This window comes from Carassius auratus, unplaced genomic scaffold (genome assembly GCF_003368295.1).
Source record: "Carassius auratus strain Wakin unplaced genomic scaffold, ASM336829v1 scaf_tig00217322, whole genome shotgun sequence".
Classification (NCBI taxonomy): domain Eukaryota; kingdom Metazoa; phylum Chordata; class Actinopteri; order Cypriniformes; family Cyprinidae; genus Carassius; species Carassius auratus.
Window position 1 is genome coordinate 48,707 of NW_020529001.1, and position 23,111 is coordinate 71,817.

Consider the following 23,111-nt stretch of genomic DNA (forward strand, 5'->3'; position numbering starts at 1 on the left):
AATTGCAAAAATATACATGTATTCAAGGGCAGGCTCTAAGATGGTTTACATCCTACCTGTCCGATCGCTACCATTTTGTTTATTTAAATAAGAATAAGTCATCTCATTTATCATCAGTAAAATATGGAGTGCCACAAGGATCCATCCTAGTTCCCCTTCTATTTTCAATATACATGTTGCCACATGGTAATATTATTAGAAAATACGGGATTAGTTTCCACTGTTATGCTGATAATACTCAATTATATGTGACCCGTCACGGAAACCAGTGACACAAGTCGGCAGCACAACTTTCGAACAAAATGAGAAAGAAGCATTTTATTTCAAAATTGGTGATTTTCGTTTTTTGCAGAATCTGTTAGTTGATATCAAAAAGAAGCCTCTCCGTGTTTGAGATAGCAATATTGGTATATTTAAAAGCGTACATTTTGGGTTGAAATCAGGTAGTTTGTCGGAGATTCTAGCGCGCAGTAGGGGTGTTTCATTGTCTGTCTGTATTTCCATACTGGATAAGCCGACTTTTGTTTCTTTTGTTATTGCCCCCGCCCTCCGAGGGAAGCGTGGCTACTTAGTATGCAGCGCTCTGGCTGGCTGTAGCGAACAAGCGCTCACTGATTCTGAAGACGATCTGAGCGAAGATGAAAGCGCCATAATAAGACTGTATAATATGCCTAATCTACAACTGAGCGAAGATGACGACGAGGAAGAATGTATTGGACTGGCGTCAGACGAGTTGGACCGTAAGATATCAGAGACTTTATCGATAGTAACATTTGATGGGGATAAAGACAAAAAAAAAATCCGTAACATTTAGAGGCAAACAGACGCACAGTGCAAACTTCGGAGATTTACATCCACAAAGAAGACCCCAACAAAGAGAAAGTGTGCCCGAACGACTTTTCATTGAAGGCATCGATATCTGCAAGAATACTTTCTGTTTCTTATGGGGTGAGTTTCCATAAACATCAAAGTTTGTCGTTTTGTGTTCATTCTAAGAACACACGTTATCTCATGTTTAGTCCATGTTTAGACCTTCCCATATCTACCTATTGTTATTAGCTAGCTCATCGGTTATCACAGAATCCTGTTAAAAAAGTCCTAATGCTACACAATGAAATCAATTCACTAAGTTTTATGTAGAAAACCAGCAAATAACAAATACAATTAGCATCAATATGTACTTTTTGTTTACATAAACATTAAAATAATAACATTAAAAATGATGGCCACATTTGAAAGATTAAAGATTTTTTATAAAAAGATAAAACTCACATATTTCAGCCTCTAAATCATTTTGTATAAAAGTCAAAAAAGATAAATTACTGACATTTACAATGCACATTCTCCTTTATTATTAATAGTATGCGGTCCGATTTTTCCCGTTGTGTCTGTCGTTGCTATGAAGGGGGTTTTTGAGCTTTTTTAAAAAAAAAAGCTCAAACTTTGAGCAAAAAAAAAAAGCTTTAACTTCTCCAAATATTATCAGATTTCCATGTGTTACACATCGTTGGAAAGCTTGGAGACTACACTTTCAGAATCTGTGAATAACTCAAAATGCCCCAGAACCGACTTGTGTCCCTACTTTCCGTGATTGGTCACATATATATCATCGAGACCAGATGAAACTTATAATTTATCTAAGATAAGTGTGTTAAAAATGTAAAAGATTGGATGACCAATAATTTTCTCCTATTAAATTCAGATAAAACAGAAATATTAATTATTGTACTAAAAAAAAAACAGTACACAGAATCTAGTAGACTACAGCTTGCAACTAGACGGATGTACTGTTACTTCCTCTACAGTCAGAAATCTGGGTGTTATATTAGACAGCAACTTGTCTTTTGAAAATCATATTTCACATGTTACAAAAACTGCATTCTTCCTTCTTAGAAACATTGCCAAGCTATGAAACATGTTATCTGTTTCTGATGCAGAAAAGCTAGTTCATGCATTCATGACCTCTAGACTGGACTATTGTAATACACTTCTAGGTGGTTGTTCTGCTTCTTCAATAAACAAGCTACAGGTCGTCCAAAATGCAGCAGCTAGAGTCCTTACCAGATCAAGAAAATATTATCATATTACCCCAATTTTACAGTCTCTGCACTGGCTACCTATTAAGTTCCCTATCAGTTACAAATTATCATTACTTACCTATAAGGCCCTAACTAGCCTTCTACCACGCTACAACCCATCACGCACCCTAAGGTCACAAAACACTGGACTTTTGGTAGTTCCTAGGATAGCAAAGTTCACTAAAGGAGGCAGAGCTTTCTCACATTTGGCTCCCAAACTCTGGAATAGCCTTCCTGATAATGTTCGTGGTTCAGACACACTCTCTCTGTTTAAATCTAGATTAAAATCTCTTTCTCCAAGCATTCAAATAATGCATCTCATAAATTTTGACTGAAGTTGCATCTGATCAAATGCACATTCTTACTCTTTATCTTTGGTTAAACTAATTAAATTTACTAATTATGCCTCTATTTGTTTCTCTGTTTCTGCTGGATCTTCATCCCGTGGTAACTAGGATTTACACAAGCTCCAGTCTGGATCCAGAACACCTGAGAAGAGATGATGCTGACCCTCAGAGGACCTCAGATGATGCTAACCCTGAATCAACAACAGAACTAACAAATATTGTTACAAGTGTGACTGAATCATATTATAATTATTAATTAATAATATTAATAATGTTCATCGCCTGGTTGATTACGTCTTGTATAAATTTTTCTTAAAAATCCTGTCATACGCACACAAACTGACAGTCACCACTTATAAGCTACGATTAAATATTGTAGAAACATAATTCTCTGTTCTCTAATTCTCTAACGTTGCTTTGTAATGATTTGTATTGTAAAAAGCGCTATACTGTACAAATAAACTTGAATTTAATTGAATTGTATTTGTTTCTTAACTGGTTTGGCGACATGACAGTGATGTGGTCTGAGGCACCAAAGTTGGGGAGGGAAGGCCTTTGTAAGCTCCTCTCTGGGTGGTGTAAACAAAGACCAGAATGTTTTACCCGTGTTGGAAAGTCAGTGTGATGGTGTATTTTTCCTTCCTCTCACACCGCTTATGTTGACTCCTCTGTGGGCGAGATGCAGCAGTGGGGGTCGGTGATGGTGAAGGCCTCCGGAGCAGACTCTTCCGTGTGCGTGTAATTTAACTCTAAAAATGTGGTTTTGCTGACATCGAGCAGAAACTCATGACGGAATCTGAACTTAAAGACAGGTAGACGCGATGAAGTCGTACAAAAACACTGCGACTCACAAGACCAAAAAACATGAACTTCCGTTTTTTTCACTACCAGAGGTTATTCTCCACCACATAGACTCTCACACTACACAGACTGTTTCACTCACCCTGGACTCCATTTCCCATAATCCTCTGCCTGTACACATCATCAATTGCAATCCCCTGTCTTTCATCAGATCTCATCATCAGTTCACAGCTGTCTCACATTAGAAGGACTTTAAAAGTAGCACACACACACTGTCTGACTTTGCTGGTGACTGAATGCTTATCCTCCCATTGTCTTGCCTTCCATGTTTCCTGGTTTCTGTGTTATTGTGTTTTGATTTTGGACTTGCCCTTGTATTCCCACTTTGTCCTCACGACTCCTCTAATGTTACAGTGAAAGTGTTATTCGTATTTATAACTTACGTTTTAAATAATTTATAATTTACAGTAAAAAAAATGTTTTTTTAATTATTATAAGAATTAAAAAGAGCAACATAAAAATAGCAACTGAAAAATAAATAATATGCAATCTGTAATTACATAAGCACATACTCCACAATCAAGCTTGTATTATATTTAATTATTGGATGTTTAATAGCTTAAACCTGCCTCCCAAATGAAGAGGGTCATCAGAGAGAGAGAGACGGAGGAGAAGAGAGACAGGCAAAATTGTGAAAAAACTGAAGAAATGTAGGGGAAAATGTGATTTCAGTTTCTTTAGGTTTGTTTAAAACTGAGTATATTTGCTATTGAACTTCTAATATACAGTTATCTCACAGTATGTATTAACATTGAGTCCCTCTGAGTTAAACTGAGTACTCAGACTTGAGTGACAGGAGCCCCCATCTGTGGGTTGTTCCTCCTAAAAATATTATTAAAAACCATGTTGTGCATTGTAAATAATTTTTATTATTTATACTTTTAATACTTATGTAAGTAGTAAAACAACACAAATGGGGCAAAAATGCATTTTAAGTTTAGAAAGATTTCACTCTCCCCCTCCCTTGCCACAGCGCTTTGGTCCACATGCCTGCTTTGCTCTTTTACATCACCTACACACACACACACACAAGTGGTTTGTATGGGTGTGAGCCCAAACAAACCATGTTTCGAGGGGTCCCTCGCGTTTCGGGGGATAAAATACACATATTGGGGTTGCTTCAACCTGCTGTGAGGCCATGAAAAACAGCCTGTGGCAGCAGTGAAAAAAAAAGCCCAATCCAAAGGAAAAAACTGCGGACTTCGTAAAACATTTTGAGGGATAGTAATTTCTACAACGTACTCTAGCGCTGTCACGTTGCAATCACAACAGCTTGACATTGTCTGATTTGGCATGGTCTCCCGCTGCACTAATATTAGTACAGCTTTCCTCTGTGTATACATATCCTTACCATAACCTTACCATATCCTTACCTATCCTTACATATCCTAAGTACAATTTTACCTTATTTAAGTGTACCCTTCAAAAATTGCTTTTGAAAAATGTTTGTTTATCTTACTTCTTCTAAACTGTTGTATACATGAACACATTACTCCAATTCTCAACTAAAGTTAACTACAGTTAGCTTGGTGTTTGTTGTAAATGTGCTATACAGATGAATGAACTTGAACTTGATAAGTGGTTGTTAGGCTGTTCCTAGTTTTTGCAAGGGTATTTCTGAGTGGTTGCTTCTCAGTGGACTGTATGTTTTGCTGATCTCACCGGTGGAGAGAGATAATGTTGTGTCTGAGGGTTTTTCACTGACTTGTTCTCCGTTGATGTTGCTCGTCACTGTCCATGTGCTTTCAGTCTTGGTGAAGAGGGTCACCAGACCCCTGTGTTCGGCCCGTGGTGCTCCAGAGAACAGAAGAGAGACGCCGCGTCTCATTCCCAGCACAGTAGAGTAACCTGAACACCATCAGCATCATTAAAACACACACACACTCTTTACATCACACAAGAACAAACAAGAACCCCAACATACCCATGTACGAGTCTTTATTTACAGCCGGATCAATGATCTCTGTCTGTCTGAATTCAGATCCTGATCCTGTCACTTCATACAGAGCTCCACACCAGTCATTCACTCCGACCGAACCCACGATCACAGAGTCCTGAAACAAACACTGCAGTCTCAGCACTGACATATTACACACAATAACGGAGAGCAGAGAAAACAACTCATCTGATCTGATTGTCTGTGTGCGCAGGTTTATATCTGTCCATCTGTTCTCACAGGACAAACACAGCTACAGTGAGAGATAGTCACTGGATCTCATAACGCTAGCAAGGTTAGTGGCATCTAATCTTTGAAAGATGCTTATAGTTTGAACTGTGATGCTTAACAGCAAATAAACTAATCAGTTTCTCTTGACTGGCTTTACTTCAGGGCCCCAATTAAATATCAAATAGTGACATTACATTGATTACCCTATTATAAGTATATAAGTACAAGAAATTGCGTTGAGCACAAATCTTGAGTGCATCTCAGTCAGCTCCCTAGAGCACTGACGGGCAGTCTGACATTTCCAGGACTCTCCCAGTGTCAAAACTGATCCAACTGATCCTACAGTCAATTACTACAGTTCCCACAATCCACTGCAAAAAACAGGGAGCTTTGCCACTTACTATGTTCTCTTTTGACAGATGGCAATATTTTGAGATGTGAATAATGGAGATGTTGTTAAAAAGTCACCATCATTAATTATGTGACCAATGAGCTGCCACCCAGTTAAGGTATATAAGTCGGTTGGTTCTGCCTCTTGCAGTGTGTCATGGTTTTGGACTACTGAGGTAGGTGTTTGTAGCTGCTTAGTTTTGCCGTCTGGTTGGAGTGTTATTTAGTGATTTGTGTGATCTCTACTTTAGTGTGGTGTAAGGCTGCTATGAAATACTGTCTGCGGTGTGCTGTTTGCTCTCAGTTAAGTTAATGATGTACGGGAAGCTGAGGGGAAGTTTGGATTTAGTTTAATGTGAGTTTAGTGTTTCAGTGTGGTGTGCCTTCATAGCTCCCACTGATTGTTGCTCCGCAGAATAACGTAGCACAGGTTGCTTTATTCTTTTAAAGAAGAGTCTATGAAGAGGTTGTCATGATCCTTGGATCTGTTGTCATGAGCATTGCACCATCGTATTATTAGCGGGTATGTACACTGCTCTAACAGCCAAATAACGTTGCATGTTTTATTGCAGTTGTAATTGTGTGTTTTGGAATAGGTTGAGTGGGAGCAGTAACACTGCTTGTTTCCTATTCTGCTTTGGTTTAGCCACGCTGCTGCTTTTGGAGTTTAATTATGTCCACATGTAGCATCTTAGTGGGCTTGATGTTTGTTTGTTTGTTATTTGCCTTGTGAACTTTAAAAATGTGACTTCTTTTTGCTTTTTCTAATGTGATGTTTCTTTTGCTTGTAGGAGCAGAGTGCTTCCAGAAGCAGCCTGGGTTTTGACAGCACTATGGACATTATTGCACTTGGGGTGGCCATTTAGTTTGCATGTCACTATTGCTGTGTTCCTATTTGCAGTGAATTTTGTGGGTGTGATTCTGATTGGTTAGTGTTTGTTTGTTTTTTTGACCTATGATATTGGTATGTGCTAGCTATGGATTTGAAATTTAATGTTGACCAATTCTTTTCAGCTTTAAGTTGTTTGTATGGAGATTCACGCCTCTTGCTCTTCATGTGGAACATATTTGCTTGTCCTTATTTGGGTTATTTTCCCTGGTATTTCAGGGTGGCGTAGTCACTACAACACTGGTGCGCTTGCTACAGATGGGACGGGAAAGATTTTAGTGTGTCAAGACTCCTATGTCAGTCTGTATCTTACACAAAGCATCTTATGACTTCAGAAGATATATTGCAGGAGCATTCATGTCCTATATTGGAGCTTGGCCACTGGTCACTGAGGAGTGCTTTCACTGAACAGAAAAGAGCTGCATAGAAATTCTGAATATTACATTTACATTTAGTCCTTTAGCAGATGCTTTTATCCAAAGCGACAAACGAGGACAGTGCACATAACAAAGGCTTTTAAATAATATAATAAATAAAAAGAAAACAGATAGAATAGAAAAGAAAAAGAATAGAGAAAGCTAGTGTTAGAGGTCTTTTTTTATAATTTAATAATAAATGAAAAGGAAATAGAATACAAAAAAATCGGAAAGGTAGTTAGATTTTTTTTTTTTTTTTAAAGAATCAGAATTAGAATAGTGAGTGTTAAAGTTCGAGGGTCAAATAAAGATGGAAGAGATGTGTTTTAAGCTGATTCTTGAAGATGGCTAAGGACTCAGCTGCTTGGATTGAGTTGGGGAGGTCATTCCACCAGAAGGGAACATTTCATTTAAAAGTCTGTGAAAGTGACTTTGTGCTTCTTTGGGATGAACAATCAAGCGACGTTCACTTGCAGAACACAAGCTTCTAGAGGCACAGAAGTCTGAAGTAATGAATTTAGGTAAATGGGTGCAGAGCCAGTGGTAGTTTTGTAGGCAAACATCAATGCCTTGAATTTTATACTAGCAGCTATTGGAAGCCAGTGCAAACTGATAAACAGAGGTGTGACGTGTATTCGTTTTGGCTCATTAAAAATTAATCTTGCTGCTGCATATAAATATTAAAATATTAAAACAACAGGTTTGGAATATACTTTATGAACAACCATTTATCTCTCACCTGCTGGTAGACGACACTGAATCCACTCTGTGATAACTCTCTCTGTCTGTCTCTGCCTTGAGCATCCTTTGACCCTGAAACACAGAAGGAAAACTCTTACAATCATCTGTGGGTTCTTCAACTGCTACTTCTGTTTAAAACTTCTATTTAGGGTCCATTTTCTGTACATGTACATTTTACCTGTAATATTGTAGATCTTTTTTTGCAGGTTGTCAAGAAGTCCTTTTAGTCCACTGTAGTCTTTAATGTAGAAGGTGTTGTTCTGTTTTGGTTCTGATGCCAGCTGAGTGAGTCCAGTTAAATCAACGTTTCCAACCTGAAAAACAGTGTGTAGTGTGTCATTTCTGTGTGACTAGTGAACATATCTGAACATACAGAATAAATGACATGCTTGAGCTTTAGAGAAACACACCCCGATGACATAACGGAGGATATTCTGCTCATCACATTTCTTGAGGACATTATCATCATCGTTATCACTGGGGTCTCCATCTGTGATGATCACCAGAGCTTTCTGAGCATTGGGATCGGCTCCAGACGACACTCTATTCAGCAGATCCTTTCTGATGACATAATAAATCATAAATCATAACAGATTTCAGCCTCAGTGTCAAGAAAGGTTTTTTTACTTCTAATTTAAAGAATGACAAAAGGCAACTTCAGAAACGGTGTTTAACAGTCCAGAAACTACAGCATGAACCATGATTTATTTTCATCTTAAGAATCAAGACTATCAAAGTGTAATTCAGTGAATGCTCATAATCATATGAAGGTTTCACTCACAGAACGTAGTTGATTGCTTTATATGTGTATGTGAGAGATTTCATGTGTTTCTCTTTCATGAGTTTCTCTTCAGCGGAGCCATCCTGATAATTGTTGAAGTCAAACACAGTTCGTACTTGTCCTGAAAACTGGACAGCAGCAAACTGACAACAAACAACAACATTATCATCATTAGACGTCGTGTTCACACCTCATTACACACGTTTATAATAATGACATTCACGTGCTGATTCTGCTGGTTATTGAACAGATTTTGATGGATTGTTTTACCTTTATGGATGAGTCTGAAAGTTTTTTCATAACATCTTTAATGAATTTTTTGTTCATGTCAAACTCGTGTGCTTTCATGCTGCTGGATCCATCAAAGAGAAACACCAGATTGACTTCTCTCTTGGTGCATTCTGCAGAAACACCACAACATACACAAACTCTGCTGTTACTTCAAATATAACAAGTGTAACATAATATCATCTATTTCATCTTTAATTTAGTTATCAACTAATATATCTCCAAATGAAGTGAAATAGAGCAACACAGGGTTTACAGTGTTAGAGTCTGAGATGGTTAAACTGAATGAAGTCTTGGTTTGTGTGAGACTCATCAGACCTTGGTAAGCAGCGGTGAAGTTAGAGACGGTCTGTAAGCTGCTGTTGAACTGATAGCAAACACCGTTCAGATACGAGTTTCCATCACACTCATGAGGAACATAAGGACTGCAGCTCTGAGGAAGAGACACACATCATTAACATCTCATGAAGGAGGTCTGACTGTCAGAGACTCTGAACTTACAGTGAGAGCAGCAGAAGACACAGCAGCAGACATGCCGAAGAAGAGGACGCTCTCTGAACCTGTCGCACCTGAGAGAGAGGGACGAGAAAACACGAGAAAAGACCAGCTCGATCATTTAGACAAACCCATAGAATTACCTGAACTGACAGAGAAGATGAAATCCCTCAAAAATAAGAAATCAAGTGGCTTAGATGGAATTTCTAATGAAATGCTGAAACACAGCAGCCCCAAACTGAGACTTGCTATCCTAACATTATTCAATCTCTTATTAAAATCTGGACACTTTCCTGAGATCTGGAAAGAGAACGTGATAACCCCAATTTTTAAACAAGATGAGAAGTATGACCCAAATAATTATAGAGGCATCACAGTGAGCAGTAACCTCGGAAAACTATTCTGCTCCATCATCAATGACAGATTAATTCAGTTCATCCAAGAACACAAGATTTTAAACAATTGTCAAATTGGATTTATGCCAAAACAGAGAACTTCAAATCATATTTACACACTCCACACACTCATAGACAAATATGTTCATCAAACAAAACAAGGAAAAATATTTGGCTGCTTCATTGATTTTAAAAAAGCCTTTGATTCAGTATGGCACAATGGACTTTTTCTAAAACTGATTCAAAGCGGAATAGGAGGAAAGACATATGACATCATAAAGGACATATACAACGGGAACAAATGCTGTGTCAAGATCAACGACAGACGGACTGATTATTTCAGTCAGAACAGAGGAGTGCATCAAGGCTGTAGCCTCAGCCCGACTCTGTTTAATATCTATATTAATGAACTGGCATCAGCACTTGAGAAGTCCCCTTGTCCTGGTCTGACCCTCGAGGGCAGAGAAATCAAATGTCTCCTGTACGCTGACGATCTTCTGCTCTTGTCACCTCATGAAGAGGGGCTACACCAAAGCCTCTCGCTATTAGAAGATTACAGTAGAGACTGGGCCTTACCAATCAACATGGAGAAATCCAAAATTATCATCTTTCAGAAAAAGCCTCGCCTTACTGACAAAAAATATAGTTTTACAATCGGGGGAACACTTCTTAATCATGTGACGTGTTATAATTATTTGGGTCTCACTATCTCAGCTTCTGGTCAATTTGACCTGGCAATAAAACATCTGACTGATAAGGCACGCAGGGCTTATTACACTATTAGGAAATCTTTGTTCAAATTCAACCCACCTATTAAATTATGGCTAAAAATCTTCGACAGCATCATCAAACCAATTCTTCTATACGGTTGTGAGATCTGGGGCCCCAAATTTAAATTAAATTACACATCTTGGGATAAAAGACCCACTGAAATGTTCCACCTGGAGTTCTGCAAGAACATCCTGGGACTTGACAGAAACGCCCCTAGTCTCGGCTGCAGGGCAGAACTGGGCAGATTCCCTCTTCTAGCAGAAATCCAGAAGAGAACAGCCAAGTTCTGGTTCCATCTATCAGACACACGGACAGATGATTACCATCACTGCGCTCTTATGTACAGGACAGGACACCCAGAGAGTGACCCCATGCACCATTTAGTGGAAAAACACCAACTCAGCTCAACCATTCAATTAAGACACGCAAAAGTTAAAGGAATTGGAAAACTAACCCAGGAAGAATACATCCATGATTGGCAGATCAAAGTAGAACAAATTAATAAATTAAAATACTTCTATAGATTAAAGACTAGCTATCAATTGGCACCTTACTTGATCAAAATTAAGGACTATAGTAAGAGAAAGCTCCTGACGAAGTATCGTCTGAGTGATCACCGTCTGTGTGTGGAGACGGGCCGACACAAACACAGCTGGAGAGAGAGAGAGTGTGTGTGTGTGTGTGTGTGGAGACGGGCCGACACAAACACAGCTGGAGAGAGAGAGAGCTCCGGCTGTGTCCTCACTGCACAGAGTGTGTGTGTGTGTGTGTGTGTGTGTGTGTGTGTGTGGAGAGAGAGAGAGAGCTCCGACTGTGTCCTCACTGCACAGAGTGTGTGTGTGTGTGTGTGTGTGTGTGTGTGTGTGGAGAGAGAGAGGGCTCCGACTGTGTCCTCACTGCACAGAGAGTGTGTGTGTGTGTGTGTGTGTGTGTGTGTGTGGAGAGAGAGAGAGCTCCGACTGTGTCCTCACTGCACAGAGGGACTCGTAGAGGACGAGCTGCACTTCCTCACACACTGCACTAAATATGAACACATTAGAGACCACTACTTTACCCTAATAGCTCAAATTGTGCCTGAATTCAGGCAAGCAAGCGACATAGACAAACTCAGTTATATTTTGGGAGAGAAAGAGAAGTGTGTCCAGCTCGCAGCGCAGTATGTGTCCTCCTGTCACATCATGAGGGACAAAAACTAAACTCCTGTTCTTCAGCAATGCTCTCTGTAAATATTTACCCTGTATCCACTATTTTTTTTTTGTGATTATATATGTACAATATTGACATGAATAGGTTTTTTTTTTTTTTTATAATTATTATTATTATTATTTTTTTTTTTTTTTATATCTACATATCTGTACATCTATATATCTGTATAACTTGTTCACTGTTTATTGCTTTGGCAACATTGTGCTGTTTCACAGTCATGCCAATAAAGCTCATTTGAATTGAATTGAATTGAATTGATATGTATCAGCCTGTCACAAACTGAGACTGTCAGCCAGTGGACAAAACTGAAGCAAGAGCATTTCTTACATGTACTGTATTTATTTTATTTTATTTTTATTTTTTTGTTATTTGTTGTTGTCTTTTACTTGTTTCTCGTTTGAAGAAAAAAAAGGAGAAAGTATACATATACTTAATTATTTTACGAATCTGTTTTTGTTTTATGTATTATATAATTGTTTATTCCTTTTTCATGTAATGTACAATGCTTTGGCAATACTGTGCAAGTCATGCCAGTAAAGCTCATTTGAATTTGAATTTGAATTTGAGAGAGAGAGAGGCAGAGAGAGAGGGTGAGAGAGAGAGAGAGAGAGAGAGGCTTAACAAACCTTTATTTTATCACAATTATTTCATCAAAAATTACACTAAAATACAGAAACCATCGCATTATAAACTTTCTCTACATTAAAAATATAAAATCAGCACTTCATCTACAATTTCACACAAAACTTTTCCCACAGTCCAAACAGTTGAAAATTCTAACACATTATTTACCATTTTAAAATATGAAAACTCGACTTTAATTCGAGCGGCAACCAACCCTTTCAGAACACACTCTGCATCGACTGAACCAGTTCCCAATAATTTGTTCTTCCTTGTTTTCCATATTGCTAACTTTGCTGATCCCAATAAATAATTTAATAAACACAATTTTCTTAGTTCTTGATAATTATATTTCAAACTGCTAATAAAAATTTTATAAGAAAATTCTACACCAAAGCCTTCAAACCAACTTTTTAAAATACGAAAAAGACCTCCTAACCTCTTACATTGAATAAATAAATGATCCACAGTTTCTTCTATTCCACAGAAAGGACAATTTTTCCCAACTTCTGAATTCAGGTGCGCCACGTGTCTGTTTGTAGCTATGATACCATGAATTAGCCGTCACTGTAAATCTGCTGTACGTTTCTCTATAGGAGATTTGTACAGAGATCTCCAGCAGCCTCCAAAGTCTGGCCCAAACAATTCTGACCACCTCCAAGTCTTGACTTTTTCCAGAACACGCCAGTGATACATTTTGACACACACAGAATAAAGTGCTTTTTTACTAATGTACTGAAACACACCCAATTCAGGTGTTTTAAAAGACAAAATCATGCCGCTATCTTCCTTAAACTCCTCCAATGCCGCTGCAGACACAGAAATCAATGGAAACGCACAGTTTTTCTCCTCCTCTTGCACTTGAAGTCCTAACGCTTCTCTGCAGACTCCTGGTAAAGCTGCCTTCACTTCTGTCAGCACCTGAGACACAACACGCCTAGAATGTATTCCAGTGTTCTTTTGCAATGTTTCCTCAGTTTTCCATCCGTTTGCATCTCTGAGATTCTTAACTTTAGTACATCCAGCTCTAATCAGACAGTTCCTCAAACTTTCTGAAGACAAACATTTGGCCTGAATAAATGGATTATGAAGCAACGGTTCCTCCAGAATCCATTCTTGTAAATGTTCAACTCCTCTGCTTACAGAAAAAGTCATTTTCCATGCTTGTAGCATGGAGCGATAGAAAGAAGTCAGATTGCACAAATCCAGTTCATTAGTTTGAATTAAAAACAACTGCTTATCGTATCCAAGACATGATGTACTCGCTACATTACTCCACTCGATGTCTTCTACATACAACAGTCTCTGTAAAGCTTGTAAACGAAAAGTGTTGATCCGACTTCTGATGTCCACAAGGCCTTGTCCTCCTTCTTGGGTTGACAAATACAGAGCAGGCCCAGGAATCCAGTGCTGGCCTGACCAGAAGAAATCCACCAACTTTCTTTGTATATCCTTGATCAATTTATCAGGTGGCTCTAGCACATTCAGCTTGTGCCACAGCATGGATGCAGCCAAATTGTTTATGACCAGGACTCTACCCCTATAGGATAGTTCAGGTAATAGCCAATTCCATTTAGACAACTTAGCTAACACCTTATTCAGCATCCCTTCCCAGTTCTTTTTTCTATAATTTTCTGAACCCAAGAAGACTCCTAAGACTTTAATGCCTTCTGTACCCCACTTCAATCCACCTGGAATGCGAGGTATCCCACCATTCCTCCATTCACCCATAATAAGCCCCTCACTTTTTCCCCAGTTCACTTTTGCAGAAGAAGCCTCTTCAAATAGAGTTAGACTCTTACAAATGTCTTGAATATCTTCTTGACCAGTTACAAACACAGTTATATCATCTGCATATGCGGACACAGAACATTTAACATTTTCTGCAACATAAAAACCTTTCAAATTACTTCTTAAATGACATAATAGAGGTTCAATTACTAAGCTATATAACTGCCCTGAAAGAGGACACCCCTGTCTAATGCCTCTTTTAACAGCTACTGGGCTACTCAATCCCCCACCTCCTGTCTTGATTAAAACAGATGCATTATTATACAACAACTTTATCCAAGCAACAATATTATTCCCAAAGCCAAAAGCTTCTAAAACCTCAAAAAAATATGTATGTCCCACACGATCAAAGGCTTTTTCCTGATCAATAGATAAAAACCCGACATCACAATTATTATTCATCGAAAAATCTATAACATCTCTCATTAAAAACTAATTATGAGTGAAGTGAAGTGACATTCAGCCAAGTATGGTGACCCATACTCAGAATTTGTGCTCTGCATTTAACCCATCCGAAATGCACACACACAGAGCAGTGAACACACACACACACACACACTGTGAGCACACACCCGGAGCAGTGGGCAGCCATTTATGCTGCGGCGCCCGGGGAGCAGTTGGGGGTTCGATGCCTTGCTCAAGGGCACCTAAGTCGTGGTATTGAAGGTGGAGAGAGAGCTGTTCATGCACTACCCCCACTCACAATTCCGTCCGGCCCGAGACTAGAACCCACAACCCTTCGATTGGGAGTCCAACCCTCTAACCATTAGGCCACGACTTCCCCTGAATTATCCATGATTGTACGACCTGGAATACAATATGTTTGTTCCTTCTTCACCACACTATGTAAATATTTCTTTAGCCTATTAGCTAAACATTTAGATATTATTTTATAATCTAAACACATTAAAGAAACTGGTCTCCAATTTTTTAACAAACCCAGATCTCCTTTTTTTGGAATTAGAGATAACACCGCCCTTTGACAGCTACTTGGAAGTATTCCTCTCACAAAACATTCACAAACTACTTCATGAAAGTCTCTGCCTAAAATGCTCCAAAAGTTCTTGTAAAATTCGGCTGGTAGGCCATCAATTCCTGGTGCTCGACTTGTAGAGAGTTGTTGAACCGCTTCAGAGAGTTCATTAAACGAAATCATCTGTTCAAGCTCATCTTTATCCATATCATTCAGCTTAGGTAACCCTTGCAACAGTTGATCCATACTTCCAGAAACACAGTCAGTAGGTCCATATAAATCAGTGTAAAAGTCCATAGCCATTTTTCGAATTTCCAATGGATTTGAAGTCAATGTCCCATTCTCACGACGCAAACAATGCAAAACTTTCTCTTGTGCAACTTTTCTTTCTAAATTAAAAAAATAAGAAGTAGGAGCATCAGTTTCTTTAATAGACATTATTCTTGCTCTAATCAAAGCACCCTTTACTCTTTCCTCCAAAAAAAACTTCAAATCCATTTTCTTATTCTTTAATTCCTTAATTAGTCCTTCATTATTAACATCAATCAACTGTTCCATATCATAAAGATCATTCTCCAATTGCTTTATTTTCCTTTTTATATGCACCGTTGAATTATAAGAATATTGCTGACAAAACACCCTGATCTGTGTCTTCCCAACTTCCCACCATTGAGTCAAATTTTCAAAGCCACTCTTATTCAATTTCCACATTTCCCAAAAGAACCTGAATTTCTCACAGAAGGAATTATCCTGCAATAATTTAACATTAAAATGCCAATAATACTTTGGACGCTGTACTATATTAATATTAAAATCAATGGTAACAACATGATGATCAGAAAAACCATTAGGAAAAATATTTGCATTCATGATTCTGTTGTTTTCTTTTTTACTAACATATAATCTGTCTAATCTTGCTCCAGTAACAGAGGACTCAAACATCTTGATCCATGTATACTGTTTAACCATCTGATTCCTATCCCTCCAGACATCCATTAACTCAAACTCTTTAGTTAAACTGAGAAGTACATGGCTTGACTGTGGGTGAGTTTCCTCTCCATTTCTATCTAATAAGAAATTAGTTGTACAATTCCAATCTCCACCCATTATCACACAGATATCATCATTTTGTTGTCTTAATGTGTCTTGCAACTTTTTAAAAAGCTCTACACGATCTGGTCCTTTATTAGGAGCATAAACATTAACAAATAAACATACAATCCCCTTAATTTCTGCTTTAACTATTACAACTCTACCCTTTTCTAATTCTATAGTAGACAAAATATTTAAATACATATTTTTTGAAAAAAAGAATAGCCACCCCCGCACTTATATTTGATCCATGGTTAATGAAACACTTCCCATCCCACCATCTATGCCATTCCACCTCATTATCACAATCTGTATGTGTTTCTTGTAAATAAGTAATGTTTATATTTTTTAATTTAATTATTTCAGCAACCATTGCTCTCTTGCTCCTGTCTCTTCCTCCATTAATATTTAAGGAGCCCACTCTTATAATCTCCATAAGAGGACTAAGAAAGAAAGAAAGAAGAGACAGACAGAAAAGGAAAAGTCTTAAAGTCACCTTATGTGAAGTGCAACTCATTTGGGCCAAATATTAAATTTATGTTTTGCATGACTTTCCCCCTTCTTATCTTTGAAAGTATCTTTTTTAAGCGGAATCTTTTCCTCTGACTCAGACCTTCTTCTCCAACCCTCTTCTGCCAAAAAAGAACTGACGTTTCAAACTTTTTCACATCAGAAAAAAAATTCCTTACATCAACTGTTTTTCCAAACGTCTCATCCATAAAATCATTCAACTCTTCCAATGAATATACTTGTTCACTTGTGATTTGTGAGAAATTAGATACATCTGAACAATCTGACAGAACACTTTCATCATCGTCCCCATCCTCATTACTAGAGGTGCTCCGATCACGATCGGCCGATCGTTATGCGCATCTCGTCAGTAAAGCCGGTTTTCTAATCAGCGGTTAATTCCATCAGGTGCGTGATTTCACATAGAGTAGCTGTTAATACACAGAGCCGTTGTTAATAGAGAAGATGCGCAAATCACGTTAATTTTCAGCGTTTATTGGCCCATCTTCTCAGTTAACAACGGCTCTGTGTAGTAACAGCTGCTCTATGTGAAATCACACACCTGATGGAATTAACCGCTGATTAGAAAACCGGCTTTACTGACGAGATGCGCATTAACGATCGGCCGATCGTGATCGGAGCACCCCTACTCATTACCCACTTCCTTATCAGATCCCAACACTATCTTTGGTATAGGAGGATCACCACCACTTACAGTCTTCGATTCTACTCCACTTTTACTTTCAGTTTCCATCTGACCTACTGTTAACTCATCCACTGCTTCAGTTTGCTGTAGAACTCCTCCATCAGTTACAACAGACTTACCATTTACAATCTCAACATTTTCCTGAAATTGAACATTGCCAGAACTATTTCCATTCTGATTTTCACTACTGGACAATTTATCATCAGAAAACTGTCCTTCTTGTTGGGAACTTCCGCCAATCTCATCTCCTTTCTCAATATTTAGCGACTTAGCTTCCCCACTATTATTTCCTTCCAACACTGGATTATTTGTTCTCTCACCCGAAACAACACTCGGGCCAGCCTCACTGCCTACTTCGTTTCTGAAAGGGCACGACAATTTCACATGTCCAACTGAGTTGCATTCATGGCATCTCATTTCCCCAGCGCTAGCATACACCATATACGACTTACCATCAAAAACGCACCTAAATGAAACATTTAAATTCGGTGAATTCAGAAACATATACACATGTCGTCTAAACGACAACACATGTTTCAAAGACGCATTCTTGCATCCAAGCGGGACCATTTTAATTCCACTCGCGAACTTCCCAAAACGTGAAAGTTCCCTTTCTATATCCGCATTGGGAATGAACGGCGGAACATTAGAAATCGTTACCCTTGTTGTTGGAGAAACCAAGGGTTGTACTGGAATAAAATTCCCACTTACCGAAATTCCACTTTCAACCAAACGATTAACGAGTAGTTCGTCCTTCAGGAAAACCACAACGGCCTTATTCATCCGAGAAGCCGATACAATATTTCCATGTCCCACTCGTTCTCCTACATCCACTAGTACATCCTCAACCGCAACTCCCGCGTTAGTAACACATCTAACCCCGTGTCTGAGTGATAGGGATGACGCCTCCACTCTCAGGTGAGACGCCATCCCGCCCAAAACACGAGGCCAGGTACCAAAATTACAACGAGCTGAGAGTTAGATTCAAACTAATTACAAATTCTCTTTTAGGTGCAATTTAAAGAAAACTGAATCAAAGATAAAGAAAAATTATTATTATTTTTTTTTCTCACCACCACCTAACCCCCTTACTCTAACACCCCCCTTCCCAGCATGCACCGAGAGAGAGAGAGAGAGGGAGAGAGGGAGAGAGGGAGAGAGGGAGAGAGGGAGTCACCAGCTCAGTATAAAGCAGTGTAAGTGCTCAGTAGTCACTGGTAGATGGCTGTGCTGCTGATACCTGGCCGCTGCAGTCGTGTGCAGGACTCAAGATCTGCTGTGCAGCTGTACATCTCCCCTGTTGAGTTTCCTTCTAATGGAGCTCCAACAATGATCCTGAGAAACACACCAGCACAACCAATCAGACATTCAAGACCATCAGAAAACACCTAGCAACCACACAGAACACCCTAGCAACCAGTGTGTGTCTGACTCACTGCTTCCTGTTTCCAAACTCGGTCTGATAAACGCTGTAACCAAAGAAATCTTCCGGCGTGCCGTGAAATCTCAGTGGATGTTCAGTGTCGATGTTGAAGGGCTCTGAGAGAGACGCTGGAGAAACAAGAAAGAGACTCTTGCGACATCAGGAGACGATTGTGAGACTTTTCTTAAAGATGCACTGAGTTCCTCTTCTAATTATTTTGTTTTATTTAACAAACAATCACATTTGTTTCAGCAAGGCCCTGGTATACTTCAGCCTGCTTTTGATCCTTCCATTTCTACTGTTTGTTCTGCTTAGTTGAACCTGTTTGAACCTATTTCCTTTATATATCTTCAAGAAATAGTGTGTCAGTTAAAGCCACTTGGCTCCTCTATTGATGATACAGTATTCCACCATATTTCTTCACATAAGTTTTGACGGTCCCTATTTTGTGACCGTGATAAATCTATGTTTGGAAAGTAGTATTGTACCTGATGTGTTAAAACATGCCATAGTTTATTCCTTACTTAAGAGGCCGACAGAGATCCTTCTGTTTTAGCCAACTATAGACCCATTTCAAATTTGTCTTTTATTTCAAAACTCTTAGAAAAAGTAGTTCTGCAACAACTACAAAGCTTTCTGGATGAAAATAAGTTTATTAATCAGGTTTTAGAAAACACCACTTGACTGAGACTGCACTTCTGAAGGTTTTAAATGATATTTTATTAACTGGTGACTCTGGGGATCATGATGCCTTGGGTAAAAAATCTTGGTGTTATCTTTGATGATGGTCTAGAATTTGACAAACAGATAAATTCAGTGGTTAAATCCTGTTTCTATTTCTGTTATTACATCTAGATTGGTCTAATGCAATTCACTGTATGTAGGGATTAGTCTCGCTTGCAGATAGTTATAAATGCAGCTGCTAGGCTTTTAATGTGCTCCAAAAATGTGAGCGTATTACACTAGTTTTACGTTCTCTGCACTGAACATATATTGTGTTCTGGACTTGTTTGAGGTTTTTTGTGGGGTGTTAACTGGCATGTGCTACTGATTACCACTGCATGTTTTACCCAGAACAGTTTTGTAGATGTTTGAGAATACACTGGTGATCAGTATGACACCAATGAAAAATGAGTTGTAGCCTTTAAAAAGGATTTTTATGAAGCCAATTAGATTGCAATAACCTAACAATTGAATGACAGCAAGGATCATACAGTGACTCTAGTACAGCGACTGCACCATTGATGGGTTGTTACGCTGGCAGTGTCTTATATACCCCCAGATGACAGTAACATGCATTTCAAAAGATTGCATTGCATAGTGATTGGACGACTCAAAAACAAAGATTTGAGATTGGTTGGAGGCAACCATGTGACCTTAAAAGGGGCGTGTTCAACAAACGTTGGTAAGAAAGATTTTTTATTTGTGTTATTTGGTACATTATGCCATGTTGAGCATTTTCTTATAACAGTTTTATTGAGCACAGTGTTAGATCAGTCAGGCCACGGAGGCATAGTCTGTGACCAGCTGATGTGGTCAGCCGTCAAATCGCTCCAATCACTACCATTCTCCTATTAGACACGGGACATATATACGTGGCACTACTGCTCGGTAAGTATGCTCAACGGCTCGCAACCCTCACTCTTGTATGCTCAATTCATTAGGGAGCAAGAACCCCAATAAAGAACCATACTGCCAAAGATAAATTGTGTTCATTAAACTCAAGTAACTTGCCAAAGTGGTCCTGTCTGAAATATGGGAGGAAAAGGCTTAATGTGTTATTAAATGTGTTGCTTTCATATTCAGGACTCATCTGATTTTTTGTAGATAGTACACTTTATTAGTATGATGTTTAGTGAGTTTGGTCTTTTAATACTGTCTCTTTAAGCATTTTCAGTGTTTTAGAATGTCCCATAAAAGCCTAACAGAAATCTGTTCATCATATAATCTCTGATCGGATCACTGAAGCAGTGAGATGTTGACTCAAGAACAGCTGCAATCTGATCAGTCCAATTCACTATCAAATCTTTCAGTGTGATGTTCAACAGGATCATTGAAAAATCAGCTTGTTCACCGATCGGACATGGCTACGACTTCTCTGTGTGGCTGTCGTTTCTTAAAGTTCCACATAATGAGGAACTATGTGTTTTTATTAAATGAAGTGGAGTAAACGTATGATATTATGCTTAGAAATGTAGTTACGTTTAAAGTAAAAAAGAAAAAGAAAATCTAAATCTGATGAATTGCAGATGCTTGAAAATATTTTTCTTAAGTACAGTAACAAAGTAAGTTTGTTACTGTCCACCACTATAAATTAAAACATCAGCTTTCTATTGTTTTAAATAAAGTTTATTTTAATGACTAATGCAAAAACTAAAAACAACCCAAAACATTATTTACTCTTATAAATAAATCTCTTACCCCACATGAAGAGAATCAAGCCAAGTATCTCCATCCTGCTGCTGCTCGTCTGTGTGTCAAACATCTTCCTGTTCATTCCTTCATGACAAACTCATTTCCTCTTTAACACGATGTTTCTCACCCTCGCAGGGCGTTCGTGTGTTTCTCACCGATCAAACAGAAGCAGTGGCCATGCATCATGATGTTTGCAATTAAGTGATACATTTTTTGCAAAAAAAAAACATACTCATCTTTGCACCAATAAATGTGCAACACTATGTTTTACTCTTACACTTTATTAGCAAAAAAGTCTCACAATTTATTTCCAGAATATGATGCATGATTGGATACTGCTCTGGAGCAGAGTGTGAATTTAGTGAGTGTTAAGGGTGACTGATATGAACTATCATCACTTATGAAAATGATCTTTAGAACTTGGCACTTTCCACAATTTGTTGCCAAATTCAATTCAATTCAAGTTTATTTGTATAGCGCTTTTTACAAAATAAATCGTTACAAAGCAAATTTACAGAAAATTATGTTTCTACAATATTTAGTAGTAGCTAGTAGTTTGTGCACATTTGAAAGGATTTTAGAAAAAAATAAAATAAATAATAATAATAATACAAGACCTAGTCAGCTAGACGATGAACTATCAATATTATTAATTAAGTTATTATATGATTCAGTCACACATTTAACAATAATTGTTAGTTCTGTTTGTTGATTCAAGGTTAGCATCATCTGGGGTCCTCTGAGGGTCAGCATCATCTCTTCTCCGGTGTTCTGGATCCAGACTGGAGCCTGTTTAAATCCTAGTTACCACGGGATGAAGATCCCAGCAGAAACAGAGAAACAAGTAGAGACATCATTAGCATAGCTGCTGATCCAACAAAGTAAAATTAGTTTAACCCAAGCTAATGAATAAAAATGCACCTTTGAACAGATGCAACTACACTCACAATTAAAAAGATACATTATTCGAATGCTTGGCGAAAGAGATGTGGTTTTAATCTAGATTTAAACAGAGAGAGTGTGTCTGAACCCCGAACATTATCAGGAAGGCTATTCCAGAGTTTGGGAGCCAAATGTGAGAAAGCTCTACCTCCTTTAGTGGACTTTGCTATCCTAGGAACGACCAAAAGTCCAGCATTTTGTGACCTTAGGGAGCGTGATGGGTTGTAACGTGGTAGAAGGCTAGTTAGGTACGCAGGAGCTAAACCATTTAGGGCCTTATAGGTAAGTAATGATAATTTGTAACTGATAGGGAACTTAATAGGTAGCCAGTGCAGAGACTGTAAAATTGGGGTAATATGATCATATTTTCTTGACCTCGTAAGGACACTAGCTGCTGCATTTTGGACGACCTGTAGCTTGTTTATTGACGAAGCAGGACAACCACCAAGAAGTGCATTACAATAGTCCAGTCTAGAGGTCATGAATGCATGAACTAGCTTTTCTGCATCAGAAACAGATAACATGTTTCGTAGCTTGGCAATGTTTCTAAGATGGAAGAATGCAGTTTTTGTAACATTGGAAATATGATTTTCAAAAGACAAATTGCTGTCTAATATAACACCCAGATTTCTGACTGTAGAGGAAGTAACAGTACATCCGTCTAGTTGCAGATTGTAATCTACAAGATTCTGTGTAGTGTTTTTTGGTCCAATAATTAGTATCTCTGTCTTATCCGAATTTAATTGGAGAAAATTGTGTGTCATCCAATCTTTTACATTTTTAACACACTCTGTTAGCTTAGATAATTGGGAA

General features: G+C 38.3%; 1 protein-coding gene across 1 annotated transcript in view; it reads right to left on the reverse strand.

Moving 5' to 3' along the window:
• Positions 1 to 21,438, reverse strand: part of LOC113100658 (integrin alpha-L-like) — a 38,024-nt gene extending 16,586 nt beyond the window's left edge. The window contains exons 1-12 of the mRNA XM_026265282.1: positions 21,363 to 21,438; positions 18,955 to 19,069; positions 18,759 to 18,853; positions 9,460 to 9,527; positions 9,277 to 9,391; positions 8,941 to 9,071; positions 8,671 to 8,813; positions 8,300 to 8,450; positions 8,068 to 8,203; positions 7,888 to 7,961; positions 5,211 to 5,340; positions 4,992 to 5,134 (exon numbers count right to left, since the gene is read on the reverse strand). Of these exons, the coding sequence (XP_026121067.1) occupies positions 4,992 to 5,134; positions 5,211 to 5,340; positions 7,888 to 7,961; positions 8,068 to 8,203; positions 8,300 to 8,450; positions 8,671 to 8,813; positions 8,941 to 9,071; positions 9,277 to 9,391; positions 9,460 to 9,527; positions 18,759 to 18,853; positions 18,955 to 19,069; positions 21,363 to 21,438 (1,377 nt within the window). The remainder of the gene's footprint in view (positions 1 to 4,991; positions 5,135 to 5,210; positions 5,341 to 7,887; positions 7,962 to 8,067; positions 8,204 to 8,299; positions 8,451 to 8,670; positions 8,814 to 8,940; positions 9,072 to 9,276; positions 9,392 to 9,459; positions 9,528 to 18,758; positions 18,854 to 18,954; positions 19,070 to 21,362) is intronic.
• Between the last annotated feature and the right edge of the window lie 1,673 nt (positions 21,439 to 23,111).